Source organism: Cebus imitator, unplaced genomic scaffold (assembly GCF_001604975.1).
Source record: "Cebus imitator isolate Cc_AM_T3 unplaced genomic scaffold, Cebus_imitator-1.0 Scaffold124, whole genome shotgun sequence".
NCBI lineage: Eukaryota > Metazoa > Chordata > Mammalia > Primates > Cebidae > Cebus > Cebus imitator.
The window spans coordinates 2,802,052-2,822,659 of NW_016107439.1; the positions used below are offsets into that span (position 1 = coordinate 2,802,052).

General features: G+C 37.1%; 1 protein-coding gene across 2 annotated transcripts in view; it reads left to right on the forward strand.

Moving 5' to 3' along the window:
* The window catches only part of SCFD2 (sec1 family domain containing 2), a 431,480-nt gene that overhangs the window by 184,950 nt on the left and 225,922 nt on the right, over positions 1-20,608 (forward strand). For both annotated transcript variants that reach the window (XM_017540351.2, XM_017540352.2), the window contains exon 5: positions 122-371. In XM_017540351.2, coding sequence (XP_017395840.1) covers positions 122-371 — 250 coding nt within the window. The remainder of the gene's footprint in view (positions 1-121; positions 372-20,608) is intronic.

Sequence of the window (20,608 nt, forward strand, 5' to 3'; positions counted from 1 at the left end):
AATGATGCAGTCAGTAAATATCATATATAGACTTATGTGCAAGCTATCTGTAGACTAATATGGCGCATAAATTATGTCTTTGTAGAAGATTGACATATGTTCATTTCACTTTTTATTTCAGAGCATTGGGGAATCAGCAATGTCTGTGGTGTTAAATCAGCTGTTGCCCATGATTAAGCCTGTAACCCAGAGAACCAATGAGGACTACAGTCCTGAGGAACTGCTGATCCTTCTCATATATATTTATTCTGTCACTGAAGAGCTCACAGCAGCCAAAGACCTGGGTGAAGCAGAAGAAAAAGTCAAGAAAGCTTTGGCTCAGGTCTTTTGTGAGGAATCTGAATTGTCACCTTTGCTGCAAAAAATCACAGGTGAGTGTCCAAACATCACTGATATACAAAACAAGTTAAAATATAAGCACTGTTTTGGGAAGAGGAGGTAATTGTCTTCATCGGAGTTGTTTGGAATTTCATGAGGCCTGAAGGATGCCAGCCAGCCTATAGCAATGATCCCCAACATTTTGGGAACCAAAGGCAGCAGTCGGGGGATGGGGTGGAGGTGCATGATTTCATGATGAAACTGTTCTGCTTCAGATCATCGGGCATTAGTTAGAGTCTCATAAGGAGCATACAACCTAGATCCCTTACATGTGCAGTTCACAGTAGGCTTCACACTCCTATGAGAATCTAATGCTGCCACTGATCTGACAGGAGACGGAGCTCAGGTGGTAATGCTTGCTCACCCACTGCTCACCTCCTGTTGTGCAGCCCTGTTCCTAACAGGCCACAGGCCCTACCTGTCTGCAGCCTGGGTTGGAGACCCCTGGTCTATAGGATTAGAAGTTTCTACTGCAGTATTTTCCTGCAATGGCATGGTAGTGACATGACCTCCCTTCTAATTGCTTGTCAGAATTAATATTCCTTAGAGCCAAGACCTTGTTAAAGTAGCAAAATACAGAGCATATTATCTGTAAGGAAAAAAAATACAGTACATCCTATTCAAAGAGTTTCTGTTGATATGTTCTCTGTGAGATTGTCATTTCAAACTTTAAAAACTGTTTCTTTGAGATGTTACACAATATTATAAGATTGGAAATTGCCATTTTCAGGAGTAGTGTAATATATGTATATATACATTCCATATATAAATATATAAGTTGTATATTTATATATTGTTATTTATTCTTTAATACATTTATATATAAATGTATATAAATTCTAATTTCCAGTGAATATATATATCTGTATACATATACACATGCACACACACGTCTGTATATATGACATATATATATTTATGTACACACACCTATGACATATATGCACATATATATAACGGGTGTGTGTGTGTGTGTGTGTGTGTGTGTGTGTATGTGTGTGTATTTTTTTTAATTACATAGAGACTGGGTCTCACTATGTTGTTCAAACTGGTCTCAAACTCCTGGGCTCAAGCAGTCCTCTCCCTTTGGCCTCCCAAAATGCTGAGATTACAAGTGTGAACCATCATGCCCAGACTTATATTTTGACTTATTTTATTTTATTTTGAATTTGAATTAATTGGTATTATACAGAATAATACCTAATTATCCCAGTAAAGTAGGTTCTGCTAATTTTAGGGAAATATAATTGAACGTTATAAAATCTAACTGCTTTCACTTCCAGTAATAACTGCAATATAACTCATGAAGGCTATCATGTTATTTTGTATCAAATTCAATATTATTATTTATATTTTGTGTAAAGCAAATTTCCATGAGTATGGATTGAACCTATGTCTATCTGAAAGTAAGAAGTTATTAGAAGTTCTGTGTAAAACACGAGTGCTTAAAAAATGTACCAAATTTCCGTTCATTTGCTGGTATGTGTGCGTGTGTGTGTGTGTGTGTGTCTGTGTGTGTGTCTGTGTGGTGTGTGTGTGTGTTTAGGTGTATGAAAACCTCTCCATTCAGAAAGCTGCAGCTGAGACAGTTTATATATCCTCCATCTTTTCCTCTTGTCCTCTGCTGGGCCTCTCTGGAAAGAGTGTCTGGACTTCTCAGGAGCAGGTTGTGCAGCTATAAACATCAGTCTCCCATGCATGTGAACTTCACTTTGTGCACACTGCTGACCTTTCTTATGATTGGTTATGGAAAATGAAACTCTGACAAGATGGAAATTGAATGAAGTTTCCACAGAAATGAAACATTTTCTTGCTTAGCATAAAACCTGTTTGCCAACTTAAAATCCATTTGAGAAAAACTTGCGGAATTTGTTGCCATTTCATTAAGTATAACACTGTATGTGATTCTGTGTTTGTTTGGCCATAGATAAATATCAACTTAGAAAGTTTTATATGATTTATATAATGCTTAGAAGAGTGCTAGGTTTCAAAATACATTTGAATGCTAGGAGAATTTAATGAAAAGTTATTCCTAAGAAGCATAATTTCAGAAACAGGTAACAAGAGGACATGTTTTAACCAAGGTTATTTGGATAGCTTCTTTTCACATTCATATGTTGCTATGGTACTTTTGGAACTGAAATCATGCTGTAAGAAATTCATTTGATATTGACTCACGGTGTTCATTGGCCAAGCACTTCATTTTATAATTAGTTTCTCTATTTATGGTTGCTTAGGATATTACATTTTCTTGCTTTTAAAATACTTCTGTGCATTCATACTAATATTAACAAAATTTGTAAACTCAGAGATTAAAGATTAAAAATAAGAATATGTGGAAATTTTAGTGTATTTTTAAATTTTTAGTACACATTGCTAAGTACACATTGCTGCCTCGTTAAGCTTTGGATATACACTTTAAACAGGGTAAAGAAGATGTGTTACTTAAATTTGACATATGTGAACTTTCCACTAGAACACACACACACACACACACACACATTTTTCAGCCTTTGTGAAGACCAAAAGGACTTTATTTCTGGAGATAGACTTTTACTTGGCCGTTATAGACATACCCCTTACTAAGTATGTCAAGAAACCAAATGTCCTTAAAAGAAGCGTTTATATTTTCGGTTAGCTGCTGAAATGACTATTGATTTACGCCTCAGGATAAAAAGTAATAGCATGGTACTGGGACAGTGGTGACTCTGACTCAGTCTTGTAGAGTAGGAAAGGATATTCCAGTACGTATTGGAAGAATTTGAATTGCTTTCCAAATGTGCTCTGTGTGCGGTGAAACTAGGGTAGCCTGGCTTTTACAGTGAACTTGCCTACAGTTTGCTGTTGGCAAGCTGGCATAAGGTGTTGCACTCATGTTATTCCAACGTATAGTTTTGGCTTTCTTGTTACTGAGTGGCAAAATTTATTTTATGCCTCGTGCACATTTTGCGGTTGATGAAAATTTGGTTAAAAAGAATTATTGAAAATAAGCAATTGATTAAAAATTGAATAACAGTTCAACTTTTTATATAGTACTTTAGTTTTACTGGTTTGGATAATCCTGAAAGACACATTTCTGAACACCAATTTGGAATTTGATATCTGAAAGATCAAAATCCCTCAAGCCTAAGTTCCTAACATCTAAAATCCTGAAAATTACAAACACAGAATAGCTGCATCCTGTTTGGTGGAATTATCTTGTTATTGTCTTGATTTGGAAATTAAGTATGGTTTAAGAAGATGTGCATGGTTGCCAAGCTGACAAGGTGTGGACTTGTGGACTTAATTTTAGTTGTCAACTTGATTGTATTAAAGAATACCTAGAAATCTGGTGAGACGTTATTTTGGGTGTGTCTGTGAAGGTGTTTCCAGAGGAAATTAGTGTGTGAGCCTGAGTTGATTAGGTGGGGAAGATCTGCCCTTCCGTGCTGGTGGCCACCATCCAAACAGCTGGGGCCAGGATAGAACTATAGTAGTACAGAAGGCAAACTGGTCTCTCTCTGAGAACTGGGACAGACTTTTCTTTTGCTGCCTTGGACAACAGAACTCCAGGCTTGCTGGACTTTAGACTCCAGAACTTACAACCACTGATCCCCAGAGTCCTGAGGCTTCTTCAGCCTGAGCCATGCTAAAAGAGTTCTAACTCATTTAATGATTTTTTTTTTTTGTAAACTTGACTAAATGAAAGTACATTATCACAACATTGACTTTGTGTGTAAGCATTGTGCGTGTATATAAAAACACTGAAACTTCCTTGATAAATGAAGAGGTGTCCTTTTTGTACATCTGCACTTGTGAAAGACAGAATTTCTTGAAATCTTGGCTCTTGTGGGTGGTGACTCATTGTGTATTTGGTTTGTTTCCTCTCTTAGCCATCATGGTTTTTGATCTATCTTGTTAAAAGACATAGGTTGTTTATCATTTTAAATTCAGATGAATGCATTTACATAAAGCTGGCTGCACATGATTACCAACTAGAGGATATATGTGTTTATACATTTCCCTTTTTGACTCTTTTTCTCTGTAAATACAGCTCTTCTCATCTTGACTATTTTACCCCCATGACTGTCATTAGTGTACCTGAGTGTTTATGCTTTTAAAAATACATATTAATGTTGCCTGTTTTATTGTGTAAAGTGGCTTATGGAGTGTTCTGTCATGTTGTTTCTCAAATAAATCACCTTTTAAAAATGTAAATATCTTTAAAGATTAAAAAAAAAATTTTTCCAGAATTATATTTTTAGGATTTTGATCTTTTAGGATTGCAATTTTTAGGATTTTAGCTTTAGGGATTCTGATCTTTTAGCATTTCAACATTCAGGATTAAGGAGTTCAGGATTGCTTCTTTTGGGAACATGATGGGCTACTCGGCATTACTATCTTAACTGCTGATAGGATCAAGAAAGTAGCCCTTTTTGCATGCTAAAAATTTGAGTGTGCTATCATCACCCAACAGATAAACAGTAGAGCCCGAAACTGAGCCCATGTATTCTGGATCTGCAGCCCATGTCTTTAAACGTGATATTCTAAACCTGCCACAAGCCCACCTCTGTAACCATTTCATGTATTGTATTCTGTAACTCATGTTTGCTTACATAGAACATTTTGTGCCATGCATGCTCAACCATCCCATTATGTTCCTATTCTCTGAACAGAGAATTAATATCCAGATTAATATTTTAGATAGTGCCTGTGCTTTTTAATGTGTCTATATTAGCTACTTATAGGATCTTGCCATACCTCCCTATTTTTATGCATGTATCCTCTTTGTTTCTGCATTGTTATAAAGAAATTAAAGTGTTATTTCTAGCCATTGAGATCTATTGGTTGTCCAGCATTCTAAAACAAGGGTCGGAAACTTAAATTCTGTTTAGTTCAATAATATGTCTTGATAGTGATTGCCCTGTGGATTAAAATTTATACTTTTTTTTAATCTCTTAAATATGTGGTTTACTTTTGACAGTTTCTTTCATTTCTTTATATTGTTCCCTTGTATGGAAAGGCAATAAGAAACTCTAACAAAATGAAGCAAAACAAAACAAAAACTTAAGCATATTCAATGGCAGCATACTATTTTATTTTAACTCTGTTCTCTTTTTAATAGGTACTTTTGGGGAGATTTCTAGAGTGGTGGGCAAAAACTCACTTTTCTACTCACACAAAATAACAAGGGTTGGCTCTCTGCTTTTTGAGGGTAGGGAGCTGTAAAAAGAAAATTGTACAGCCAAATATGTTGATTAGTGTTATGCTTTCTCAGTCCTGCTAAGTTCAAAGAGAGTATCAGGTTCCACATACGTTAGTGTTTGCATGGCAGTCACAAGAGAAAACAAAGAAAACTGTTTGAATTTTCTTCAGAGCGTGAAATCAAAACACTATTTTTAAAGGTCTGTGTAAACTTGGAATGTCATTATATAGAGAGGTGTATCAAAAAAAGCATAATGTTTTGGATGTAGAAATTCTTGATTTGAAAGTCTGGGCTCTGCTGTTTTTCAGCAGTGAGTGTTGGTGGGCAAATCACCCATCCTTAAACCTTGATATAAACATAACTGCCCAATTGACCCTTCATGATTTTGCTGAGAATCTAATGATGTTATGAATATTAGCTAATGTTTGGTCCATCTAGTATTATAAATAGGTTATTTTTCTCCCACCACTGTTATTATTTTGGTAGCATCTAGCTGTCATATAGGGCAGTGCTTCCCCATGCTTTTCTCATCATGTAACAATGAGAATATTTGCATAGTAGATTGAGGTAAGTGGACGAGATCTCGTGATCAAAGGAAAGCAGCCCTGGGGGCTCTGGCCAGTCTGGGTGCTACCCAGTTGACCTGTGGACTGAAGCGAAGCAGCAGCTTGGCACACCTCTGACCTGTTAGCACCAAACCAGTGCTGTAGGGGATATTGGTCAGAAAGCTCTGAACCAGGAAACAAAGGAAAACAAAACTTTAAAATTATTTTTGACACACAAAACTACTTTGGAAAAATTTCTTTTGCTAAACGTGTTTTGTTATTACTCATTGATTTACTCACATTATTACTCATTGATTTTCCCTGTTTTTCTATAGTATCATTTAAGTCCAGATCAACAACGGCTTCGTCTGTTTAGGTTTAGTGTAAAGCTGGAGAATGAATGACTCAAAAATGCAGTGGTTCATTACAGAGGCATGATAATACCCTAAGAACCGTAATTTACACTTATCAAACTCTTATTTTAATGTTGATAATTTGGGATTATCAATTACTGTATCTTTACATACATTAGGATACTCAGATGTATGCAGAGAAAAATTTGCCATGTTAGCATAACAACTCAGGTTGATTTTTCTAAGCAAGAAGTCCAGGCAGAATTCTGCTCTTTCTGACTTCCTTCTTCACTGTCTTGGGTGTGGTTTTTATTATCATTGTCACGAGCTGGGTGCCTCTCCTCCTGGGAGAAGCGTCTATGCTTTGGAAAAGAAGTGAGGAAGAATGAAGGTAAAAGGCATATACTAGCTGAGTCTGTCCTTTTTTATTAGGAAAACAATAGCTTTCTTGAAAACCCCACTCAGAAGTCTTGCATTCTTGGCTAGATCTGGGTTTCATGGCAACCTCTGGTTGCAAAAGAATCTGATGAGCGTATATTTTAACTGGGTGTATATTTGTCATAAACAAAGTAAGAATTCTGTTAGAAGATAGAAGGTGAGAATGTACATTAGGTAGGAAACTTGTATTTGCTACAATTATAGACTTCTCTGACAGAGGAAATTCTAAGAGAAGATACTGTGAGTTGGAGTGATGCCCAGTGTTTTAATATTAGAGTTATAGTATTAACATTTTTTACAGTATATACTGAAATAATGATCTATTGTGTGCTGGTATCACTGGGCTTATATCACAGACATTCTCTGATTATCAATATCTATTGACCACATTTACGTACCTAGCATTAGTGTAAGCTCTCTAAGCATTGAAATCCTGGGACAGTGGTAATACAATGTAGAAGCTCTGAGCACAGGATTTGGAGTCAAGTGGGTCTGGGTTCTGGTTTTGACTGTGACTCTTAGTAGTTGTGTGCTCATTTTCATAACCTTGCATGTCTAATAAGTATATCCTAGATATATGAATTAAGTGAAATATATCTGTAATACTAACTTCTTTTTGGGAGAATCTATTTGCAAATACACTAATAGTTTTTCAAACATGATTTGGGACAGAAAATATGGTATTGTGTCTAAATCTGGAAATGGTAGAGTTAGTTTTCACTATGTTTTCAGGTTTTTCATGGATTTCTTTCCTTTAATCCATCAAAGTATACTTTTTGGGAGTTTTGTGGATGCCTGGGTTTTTATAGTAGATAAAAGGACTCCGTGTTTTATTGATGGAAATGTTCTCAGCAATCATCTAGTCTATTCACTTTGCTAGTGAGGATATCAAAGTTAATTGAGGCCACAAAAGATTTGACTTGCCTCAAATCACCGATCATAGCCTGTTCAATGAGGGGACAGGACTAGGGTTAGTGGCTCCCAGTTCCCAGTCCAGAATTCCTTTTGCTAGACCAGTGATTCTCAACCTTTGACTCATGAATCCCTGGGAAAACATAAGGCTTAGTGCAAAGATTCACTGCTTCATGAATGCTTTATGTATTATCCATGAACTAAATATTACTCTTCACATATAAATATACAAATATTTATAGATACAGTTGTAATTTATAAAAAAGTAAGTTTATTTAAAGATAGTGCTGAAGTTACAGAATTTTTTCCATTTTTCAGTTAACAGATACTAAAAGCATAATTATAGTGTGTCTTCATACTTTCAAAATGGTTGAAACCATGGGTTAGCACAATAGTCTCAAACTCAGATATTTACAGGGGCTAGCAAGAAATATAAATAAGTAAAGAAGGTTAGGTTTTGGAAAAACAACAGTGAAAATGCAATGATAAATGGCAGGGATATACAATCTTACAAAAAGGGGCAATAGGGAGTGGTGGAGACTGTGTCAAACTGGAGATCCTCTTATTTTTGCCAGGAGAGCATGAGTCTGATATTGCCAATCTCTCAAGAAGCCAGGAATCTGGATTTTTAAAAATTTGAAATCACCAAAGTTTAAGAAATTGGCTTATTTTGCAAAATATTACATGAATCAAAGAAATCTTATTGGAGGACAGAATTCAGCTTGTAGACAAACTTACAATTTCCAATCTTTATATTAGAGCACTGATCTTAGGCATTGATTACAGAGGAATGCTTTTGAATCTCTAACTCTAGAAATTACTAGAAATCTAAAAGATTTCCAGATGGATAAAATGATGCACTGGCCGGGCGCGGTGGCTCACGCCTGTAATCCCAGCACTTTGGGAGGCCGAGGCGGGTGGATCACGAGGTCAACAGATCGAGACCATCCTGGTCAACATGGTGAAACCCCATCTCTACTAAAAATACAAAAAATTAGCTGGACATGGTGGCGCATGCCTGTAATCCCAGCTACTCAGGAGGCTGAGGCAGGAGAATTGCCTGAACCCAGGGGGTGGAGGTTGCGGTGAGCCGAGATCGCGCCATTGCACTCCAGCCTGGGTAACAAGAGCGAAACTCCGTCTCAAAAAAAAAAAAAAAAAAAAAAGATGCACTGTACTTTTATCAGAAGGCAAGGGAAAGTACCCAGTCATCTTCTTTTTGGACTACTTTTAACTAAAACAAAAAAATTAAAATTGTTTACATTTTAATCTGACTTAAATTTACTAGTGATGTAGAATAGGTTTTTCTTTCAAATAGATTCTGTAAAGTTAGCATTTAGGTGGAAGTAGACTTCTCATAGAACTCTGTCTATTGAACAGAAAAGGCTGAGAGGCAGTTTTGGGTTCAGTATAAGGCAGAATCTCTGGAAACTAAAGCCAGCCAGGAAGTCTAATTTACTCCATGAGCAAAGCTTCCCGCCATGAGGATCTGACAGTTGTAGGTTGGTAGGAATTGTGTTAATTGAGTTCTAGGACTTTAAGAAACTAGAATGTGAAAAGTAAGTTTTATGAAAGGTGCGCAGCTCTCCTCATGTTCTATTCAAGATGGTATTTTTTCCAGCTACATCTATGTCTGTGCTTCCTTTGCTATTTAATTCCCAAAACTTTGACATAAAATAATGGTATAGAGACTCCTGTTACTCTAATTAGAATAATCAAAAGCTTCACATTGATTTTCATAAAATGTATAGATTACCTTTATAGTGGACCATGCTTTTTAAAAATTATCTTCAACTTTTTTAAAGTTTCTATTTTAGGAGTTTTCTAAATTTTTTCTTCTCTATTTTTCTTGCCTGTCCATTACCTTGTTTAAGATCAACCATGTATAACAAATTAGGAAAGACAGGTCTGGTTTAAAAGGCACTGTTCTTTTTTAAAATTTTATTTTGTTGTAACAAGAACACTTAACATGAGATCTACCCTCTTAACAGTTTTAAAGTGGACAGTACAGTATTGTCAACCATAGATACCATGTTACAGAGCAGAATAAGTAGAATAAGTCCTACTCTTTCATCTTGTCCTCCATTGATTAGCAAACAACTCCCCAGTTCCCCTCTCCCCAGCCCTGGCCAACCATCGTTCCACTCTTTCGTTCTATGAATTTGCCTATACCTCATATGAATGGAATCACACAGTATGTGTCCTTCTGTGACTGGCTTCTTTCACTTAGTGTAATGTCCTCAAGGTTCATCCATGTTGCCTCCTATTACAGAATTTTCTTCTTTTTTAAGGTTGAATAATATTCCATTGTTTCAAAGAGTTATTAGCTTTCTGGTATGCACTGCAACACTATTCATAATAGTCAAGATATGGAAACAACCTAAATGTTCATTGACAGACAAATGGAGAGCAGTATTCTTAAGAACACTGGGAAGGTAAGCATAGTCTAGTGAGCTCTCATTTGGGGTTCTCCTGCATTCCCCACTAGAAATCTAACAGAGCAGAGTCTCATCAACTGTGAATGATAGAGGAGTAGAGTACTTGTTTTTCTCTGGGTTGTGGAAGACAGCTCATGGTACTGCCTTCAGCTCTAGTTTCCAAAGGAAAGCACGTATATACTCTTACCCATAGTCAAACAAGGCCACATTCTACAACCAGCAGTAAAAATTGATTTGCAATGATTTGTTTATGTTATCTCTCCTCTTTGGAAAAGTTTGGGTAGATGTGGACCATATAAAATTATTATTGCTATTCATGGCTACCACTTAATTATAAAAGCTTTCATCTCTGTTAGCACAAGTCATTGACATTTTGTTTATTATGTTTGAGAAGTTATGTCTTTCAAACAAAGTATTTTTCATACTTAGCCAAGTAATTTCTCCAGCCTTGTAGAAAGTGAGTCTTCTTTATTACACATGAAGTACTTCCAAACAGAGAATTGTAAAAGATGAGGCACTAATAAGATTTTTTTCCCCTTGTGTCTCCTTTACTGTCTCCTCTGCATTCTTCTTTCATCCCACAGTTTTCCCTCAGTAATTTATCAAATTTCAGGATATGTAGAGCTGCATATTTCTGCTTCTCAGGACACTATTTCAATTGAAAAACAGTTTTCAAAATTTCAAAAATCTTTTCCTTGAGAAATTGTCCCTTAAACCTTGAGCATACCTCCCAGCTTGGTGATGACAAGGATGTTGCAATGCTAACTGGAGGAATGATTCTACATGTCCGTCACTAGCTTTCATGTCACCTACACTTGAATGAAAATTCTAGCTCATTACAGTGAGTGAGAGTATGCAAAACAATGACTGTCATATTTCTCCGCTCAGCTAAAGGAAAACTTCAGGAGGTAGGAAACACTCATTTCAGAAAGGATTTTGCCTAAACTCTTATATCTAATTTAAATATTCTCATTTGTTGTGCTATGCCTCTATTAGACTTTTCCATTACAGAATGCACCTTCATTTCTAGTGTTTCAGGTTTGTTATTTCAGAGCTGCCAAAACAAAACAAAACAAAAAACAGCATTAAATACTCGTTTTCTATTGTGGTTTGCAAGGCTGTTTGGTATAATATGGTCTATTTTTCCTCTTGATTTCTAAGATTTCTGCTGGAAACTCTGATGAAGAACATATGTCTGCCAAAATCACTCCCAGGAGAAATGTTGGAACCGTTACATTTAGTTTCACTATCCAACATATTAAAATAGTTACCCACAGCACATATTATTAAACACTGTATTAAGTGAAGTTGTTTAGTATATATTTAAAATATATCACAAGCTGTATAGAAAGATACTTAGAGCTTCCTATTGAGGCAGCTAACTAGTTATGTAATTTTGCTGACATATTAAAGGATCACTACAAATTACCTTCTCAAGTACTTAATTTTTCCATGCCACATCATAAAAATGATTATCCTTATCTGAGACACTGGAATGAATCTTCTTGCACTGATATTAAATGTGTACAAATGCATGACACACACTGTCCATGTCACCAATTTTTATGACAATACTGGCAGTAATAATTGTGTTTGTAATTACACAATGAATTGTTTAAGAGATTATCTATTACTGATTCTTGTTAACAATACATTAGATATGAGATGTATTTTTCAATCATGAAAGAGAAGAGATGGAATGCATGGAACACAAGAATACTTTTCTTGAATACATAGCTATGGATCAAACTGGAGAGATGATGTGATGTGACTGAAAAGAGCACAGCAGGGAGGAGGCCTAATTTGCACTTGAAGTCTGCCCTCAGGTATGTAACCTGCAAGTCACTCAGCTCACTGCAGACTCAGTATCCTCATCATAAAATGAGAATCTTGCTTTAGACAAATCTAAGATCTCTTCTTCCTCTGCCATTCTATGTTTCTAGCTTCACATGCTTTTTATTTTTGTCTGAATCAATGTACTCCCTCATCCACTTCCAAGTCAGCTCTTCCTCAGTACTATCTGTCTTTTTCAGGGCCACACCGTCATCTCAGGAGGGAAGCAATGGAATCATTGACTCACCTTCGCCCCCATGGTAGTCAGCACCTCCCTGTAGCCCATTTCTGTTTCCTTTGTTATGCTATTCACATCTCTTCAAAGATGCCTCTTTATTCCCAGACATCCATTGGCCCATGGCCTTCTCTTTGACATTCCTGACTCCCTGCATACCCACTTATTCGTCCTGCATACTGATCCCAGGCAACATTCATAAATTTAATTTTATATTTTAATGCCTTTAAGCTTTTTTCTCTATTATTAAAGTCATAAATTCTCATTGTAGAAAATTTGGAATCATAAAGAACAAGGTAGAATCCACATATAAATTCCATTTTGTTGATGACTGCCTTTTTCCTTTTGTTTCTGCTGAATCAGTCATTTTATGCTTAATGATTTAAAATCAGAGCACTTGGATTATGATAGTTATTAATTCTTATACATTTTGCTAATATGTTTTTCTGGTTGGTGTTTGCCTTTTATATTTGCCTAAATGAGAAGTCCATAGATAGAGCCATATTTAGGAGAGAGTTGGGGGAGGAGCCCAACAGTGTGATCAGTATTCTCTGCATCTTCTAAGATTTTCTTCCTTTTAGTTATTGGCCTCATCCTTTCCTATCACAATTGCCTCTGTGTAACCCCTCATCACCCCCAGCCACTTTTGGTTTATGTCATTCTAGAATAGCAACCCATGAAAAAAGAGGGTTTTTTTCTTCCAGTGGTTATAGCTGAGTCCCAGGAAAGGAAGCTGATTGACCTTCAGTCACTTGCCAGAGGGTTGGGGTACTCTTTGGCCAAACCAAGTCATGTGGCCATAACTGTGTGTGTGTAGAGGGTGAGGGGAGGTGGAGGAAGGGATTTGAAATGTTCAGTGTATTAGTACTGCGATTGGCAGTCCCACAATTGCCACTCAGATTGAGAGTTGGAGTGATTTCACAAAGGAAAGGATTCCAATATACAAAAACTAGATATGTCTACCATAGGAACATTCATTAATAAACCAGGTTTATGTATCTATATTCTAAAAATAGTGGTATCTTATCTTCTCTCACAGTAAATTTAATATTTTACTTATAAATAGATGAAAATGTCACTGACACCTGAACAATTGCTTCAAGATTTTTGTATGTCTAACAATAATTATATGGAATTTTCTCTAGTGTCTTAAAAACAGCTTCAAAGCAACTATTGAATAAAATAATTCTTAGAACTCTTAGCTACTTTCACCATATGATTGCCCTTCTACTCTCAAGTAGTGGTAATTGTGCCTGTCTGTGTGGCTGTGTAATTATATACAATTCTGTAAATATAAGCTTTAGAAGGGCAGGGATTGTCATGTGAATGAAATTTACATCTCCCTTTATGTTGATAATTTCTTTTACAATAGATTATTTACAATTGGATTTTTCCTGTTTGCAGAAGTCATACTTTTCAGTTTAGAATACAAAGATCTTTTAGTTCTTTTTAAAAATTTTTATAAATTTATGGGATACAAGTCTAATTTTGTTACATGGATATACAGTATTATATAGTGGTGAAGTCAGGTTTTTTAGTGTGATCTTTTGCTCTTTGATAAACACAGAATAAAATTTAAAATAATTTATAAACCCAGTACCCAGAGAAAACCACTGTTAGTATTTTGATCTATATTTGGCACAAGGTCTATTGGTAAATAGAAAGTCTGATTTCATATATGCTTTCCAGGTGAAGGTATCAGGTGGCATTTTGTTTTACATGTCTTTTGCAGTTGGTATATTAAGGTCATAGTGCCTAGAATAAAGAAGGCATGGATATATTGTCAACATAAAGATATTAAAACTAACATTGGAAAGGAAGTTTTTGACAATGTTGGTGCTGAATTTATGTCCAACATTCTAGGAGACATTATTGCATAAAAGTAAATTTACCCTTAATTAGAATGTAAAAAGGATCCTCTAATTTCAAAATGAGGTTCATTAGGATCTTGAATGTGAGGAAAACATTTAGGTACAACCATTTCAGCCTAAAATTGTAGCAGAAAAAATATAAAAAGAGATGCAACAGGCTCTAGGCTTTGACTTACCTTATTTTGTGATGTGAGAACGGAAGATTAGCATTTTTAAAGCCAGAAGGAGAATGTATGTGTGCAACCATGCTGATACTGATTTGTATTTTAAAACTTAAGTTTTAAATGTAACCAGGAATGTAATTCCCATAGAAGCCTGACATTTTCTGCCTTCATGTGCTGCCTGTTTATTCTGTCCTTAGCACCTGGACTCAATTGGTCCCAAATGGAATGATAATTTTCACTGAAGTGTTTATAAAATCAAGCCCCTTTCTCCATTTTTTTCTTTTCATTTTTTTTAAACACAAGATATACGCCTGAACTTTCCTGCCCAGCTCTTGAGTTGTTGCCAACCCGACAGAGAGCCAACTGGCAGAGAAAACTGATGTGGTGCAGGTTTCATTAGCAATTTACATTTCCCAACATGCAAAATGCTTTAGGGTTTTAATTTTTGAAGCTGTTTTAAAGCCAAATTATACTGTAAAATGACTAAACTCTTTATTTCCTTGTTTGTGTTGTGGTAGTTAAGAAAAACAGTGAAATCTGTACTGTTCTTTTCACATAGTGATGTAGAATTTGAGGGTGCTTTTCCATACAAATCACTACCTTGCAAGGAATTCAATCTTTGGCCAAATGTGTTCTTCATAGTTAAAATGTGATTGGATACATCCTAACTGGGAATGCATAGCCTTTCTGCAAAAACACAGAAACAGTGCACCATGTAAACAATAACACTGTAGTTACGTTCATAGCATTTTGGCCATCTCTTTCATGGATAAGAAGTGAAGCACATATTTTCATATATTTTTAAAATGTAGAATGCTTTAAATTTTGTTCCCAGAAGCAGATTTCAAGGCGCCAATTTATTCTGTAATTGTATCTTTATTATTTTTTTAAACTTTAATCTCTTGCTTACCATTCCCCTTCACCCTTCCTCCCTTCCTAACCTTGCAGCTCTCTGAAAGAACTCAGAAAACATGCACATACTATATCTTATAACTGGTCACCTTGGGAGTCTGTACATTATATTCTTGATTATTTCAAGTTGTTCTCCTTGGAAACGCAGAAGCCCAGACAAAATGACATCATTTGAGATGAATACATGCCTTTTATTTTAGAAATGAACATTTAATGGCTTTTGACTTTGGGGTGATGATAGCATTTCAGAGCAGCAGCCCTTCCAGATATTAGAATGGAAGTGTTGAAGCTGTTATATATCAGGCCAGCTATACACAGAGTTTAGACCAGAACAAAAGCCATCAGGATGTATTTGTTGGAATATTTTGATGGAGTATTTGCAAATAAAAATCAAACTATCAAATTCTTAATTACTTCCTTGTTGATATTATCTTTACAATTCTTTCTTGAGCCAATTTATGTCTAAATTTATTTTAATGTCAGAAGTGAAAACAATTCTGGGAACATGCATATATTGGATTTTGTATTGGCTTTGTTTTTTAGGACATGGTTCTTGTTTTGCAGTTTGATGGTGAAAAAATCAGTATTTTGCTTAAAATAACAGAATAGCAAAAATGCACATGATTGGGCTAACAAAAAAAAGAATCTGGGTTATTACTCTCCAGGGTAGGGAGGAGGTAGAAATGGTTACCAAATAGTGTGCTACACCCACCATGTCGTCTGTGTCGGGACCAAAGTGACACACCCTCCACACTGGACTTTTCAGAGCAGCAGCAGGTCATTTTTCCATGGCCAGTTTCTTACTCTGGAGGCCATTTTCTTCTTTCATTTCCTTTGTCCCAGATACAGGCCTTGCAGTTCCTTAAATGTATTTTACTGCCTGACACTCTTAAGTTTTTGCAAGAGCAGTTCTCTCCAAATGATTCCCCAGCCCAGCCCGGGTAACCTTTTCTGAGCTCAGCTCAGGCAGCAACTCCTGAGGTTCAGCCTTCTCTGACCCTCCGGACCAGCTCAATGCCTCCCAACCCCATTGTGTGTTATAAAGTGAGCACAGTTTGTTACATATTTGTGTGTTACTTTGATTAGTGTCCACCTTCCCTCCAGGATCATAAACCCTATGAGTTTTGCTCAACATTGTATCTCAAGCACCAGTTGTGCTCTGGGGCATATAGAAGAGTCTTAATAAATATTTACTGCATGAATGAAGGAATAAGAAGCTGATTGCCTTTCAGAGTTTCCTCCGACACTGCCTAACAGAGCAAATATGTTGCAAGTTTACCAGATGAACTTATCTTTGGAGAATAAGTAGAAGGTTTGGTTGAAGAAGGAAATGGAACATCAAAGGAAACCATGAGTTTTGAATGAGAGTTTTTAAATCTCATTGTTTGAAATTAGTTAAGAAAATATTTCATGAAATGAAAACAAATCATATCAGCTGTTGGTGGAACTGTTGCTTTGTGTTTTAATATTTTTACATGACCAGATTTTTAAATTCTGGAGTTTGGGGTTAAATTAGCTGTTTCTTTCTCTATTTCTTCAGTTTTTTTCATCTTTATTGCTTTTCTCTTCTTTCCTTTTGTCTCCTCATCTTGTTTTCCTGGTCAGGTACTGAACACTCCATTCGGCCAACAAATGGAATGCAAAATGTTTTTTTAAAGCCCATCTTTTAATCCTCTGATCCTCCGAAAGTTCTTTCCAGCCTGATTATTATGGGGGTGAAACAGGCCAAATAATTTTTTGGGAGGAACTCAGGAAGTAAGAGGAATGCTTTCTGCCACGAAGGTGATTCTTGGGGATCCTGCTTTCCCTGCAGGCGTGGCTCATCCACACAGCTTGTACTCTGTAGTTAGGTGGGAAAATTATTTGTCCCACGTGTGAGGGACCTACAAGGTACCAGTTGTATGAAGGAAGGTAAATTCCATGTGTACACCGTCATTTAAAAACAGGTTTGAGAATGGGTGCGGTGGTTCACACCTGTAATACTAGCACTTTGGGAGGCCGAGCCGGGCAGATCACTTGAGGCCAGAAGTTGGAGGCCAGCCTGGCCAACATGGCAAAACCATACCTTTACCAAAAATACAGAAATTGTCTTGGTATGGTGGCACATGCCTGTAATCCCAGCCACTTAGGAAGCTGAGGCAAGAGAATTACTTGAACCCAGGAGGCGGAGGTTGCAGTGGGCCGAGATCACGCCACTGCACTCCAGCCTGGATGACAGAGCAAGACTCTGTCTCAAACAAACAAACAAAAAACAGTGTGATGTAACAACACAATCTGCCATTTTAAAGTGGCAAAAGTGGCTGTTCTTTTACCTTCTTTCTCTCCTTTCAACCGATTATTATGGAAGAACAACTGTGCATGTAAGGTGGTACTGGCAAAGTGTCAGTAGTAGAGCAGGCAAGGTGTGCGTCGCCATGGAGCTTACTTTTAAGGGGAAAGTGTCTCTCAATGATGTCACAGATATCCCTTCGTTTTAGCTTAGTCTCTCTGGTTTTCCCTTGAACCCCCTCAGCCTGGTTCGCATTCCTTCGTCCTTCATGGGAGAAGTGCCTGCCAGTATTATCCAGCTGCAGCCTCTATGCTAACGTTCCTTGACACCTCTCTCAGCCAGCTTCTGTAGTCCTTTCTGGATGCACTCCTAAACCCTTCCCAACCTGGATGGAACCATCACTCCCAAAACGTTTTCTAAAACAACTTCTATTTGCACGATATCTGCCTCCTCCCTTTAGTGATCAGGCCCTAAACCCTGCCAGTCAGTCATGAAATTGGCAGTCCTAAATTACAGCGTCCTATTGGGTCGTCTTTCATCATAATGGAGGAACTAAGAATATATAATGTTTAATATGAAGTGGCAAGCGTGTATTTGCTCCCAGCCCGAAGCATCTGTTTGCCTGCGTAGACAACTCTGGGCCCTGCCGTCAGGCATGTGTGCCCATTGACAGAAACATGAGCGTGTGTCCCAGCTTCTGAGCTTAGCTACTCGTCAGAGGAAGCTGACTGGCTTGTCTGAGCATTTGCTGCCTTTTTTCCTACATACAGGAGAATATCTGATAAATTTATGTTGACTGGGATAAATGGAAAAATTTCAAAATGCTAGTAAAGGAGAAAAAGAATAAGAAAAGCTTTAGGTCAAGATAAATGATATGTTACTCTTATTATAACCAAAATGATCTTCTTATCTGACATGTTGTAATATGCTGGAAGAAGATTCCTTCTGTATTCTCTCCTCAGGATTTAAATAATTTTAGTCCATCTCTATCATAAGTTATTTTCCAACTGTACTATATTTTAATATCATTTCCTGTGCCTAAAATAAATTCCCTGCTCCCCATTTTTACCTATAACACTCTCACTCATTCTTTAAGATGCAACTTATATGTCGCTGCCTTTATTATTCCTTCCCTAACCATCCCAGCTCAAAATGACCCCTGTGCCTCAGTATTGATTTGTGTGAATCCTATGGGCTTATATTTGTATTGCCACATAGGATTGAAATTTGTACACCTGTGTTCCTTCTCCCTAGGTGATCTTGGGCAAATCACTTAACCTCTCTTGACTTCTGCTACTCCATCTCTGAGATGGGGATATAGTAGTACGTATCTCATGGGATTGCTGAATACAGTTATTATTGTTGTTTGTTTTCTCCTCTATTAATTAAGTTCCTGAGGGCGGTGACTGTGTTCTCCACCTGTGCATTTCTAGCTCCCATCTGAAAATGGTGGTGCTGAATAAAGGAGGGAGTGAATATTACGTTTTGACATGTTTATGATGCTCGTCACTTTTCTCTTCTGATTTGGTTTAAAATCAATGGAGGCTAAATTGATAGCTGAACTTTTAGGGTCTAGACACTGTTCTGGGATGTCAGCTAGTGAGGGAAGTATTTGATAATGATCGGTATTTTCTAGAAAACCTTTATTTATAAAACTTTGCTTGCACTATCATGGACTTTTTCCTCTAATCCTGATAAGTGAAATATCATAACAATATATCGTCTTCTTGACAGTGAATCTAGTTATTCTTCCCCCAAACCACTTTGTTCATCTAGAATTGAGTCTCAATTTCTTTCACACCTACATATTTGAAACTGAAATATTATCTTTTATAACTTCACAAGAGAAGGACACTTAACCTATGCATAGTTAAGATGCACTTACTTTCTTATGCTTCTTCTTTCAGAAGAAAATTTTATAGGTTGACCCTCAGCTTTCTCTGGCCCAACCATGTGAAGTTTGGTTATCAGACACTATTAGTTTGCCTATAGAAGAGAAAGATTTGGTTTCTGTTTCTCAAATACTTGTTCATGTGTTCATAAGTATGCCAAACAACACTAATAGGAATTAATATTTATTCTACACCAAAAAATGACCAGATACAGCACCAAGCCATGCTGTGGGATGACCTATCTCACTGGTCTCATAGCATAAAGCAAGAAAGCAATATATTGGATCCTCCAATAGGAAAAGACCTGCCCCCAAATACTCGATTTCCATAGACTCATCACTAGGGTATACAAAGCCTTTGGACTCTTGCTTCCTCGTATGGGACTGTTGTTACCAGAGAGGTACCTGTGAAAATCCATTTCTATTCTCCTCTAGACAGAGTGGTTTCCAAGCACCATTCTGCAAGCCAGAATCACCTGAGATGGTTAAAAATACAGCTTTACAGGTCCTACCCTAGACCTACTGAATCAGAAAGCTGAGGAGGCCTGTCTGAAGATCTGTCTGGAATTGTAGCAGTGTGTTCTGTCTGGAGCTCCCTTGATCAAGCATGAGGAATGGCTTTCCTTTGAGACATCATCCCATTTGAGCTACCCAGGACCTTGCCCTTTCTTCTGGAGCACTTAGACAAGGTCCTAGGTCATTGAATGGGGTGAGAGTTGTGTACTTGGAGGGGATCAGTTGAGGTTTTGGGTCTTAGTAGCATTTTGGGCATCGGTGGCGTCACTTCTTATAGACACACAACTGGCTACTTAAAAGCGATGTTTGTCAGTGGCCCCCTGCCTGATGTTAGCAACGAGGTAACCCTTAGGGCACTGGTTTGGCTACTACCTCAGCTCTCCCTGGCACTGGACAGTGCCCACTGTGGATTTCCATGGCCTCATGATCACCTAGCCACACATTCCGTCTCTCTTCCCATTTCCTTGGCCAAACCCAAAACATTTAAAAACCAAGTCGGGGAGTAAGAAAGCTCTATATGTACACGGCCTCATCTTTTTGCCCTTTGCTTAGACTTGTGTTGTTTAAACCCAATGTTTAAGTATTTGCAAATCTTGCTTTCTGTTTCTACAGAAAATGATTCATGTCTGGCTATTAGGCTAGGATAGGGTGGAAATCAGGGGACAGAA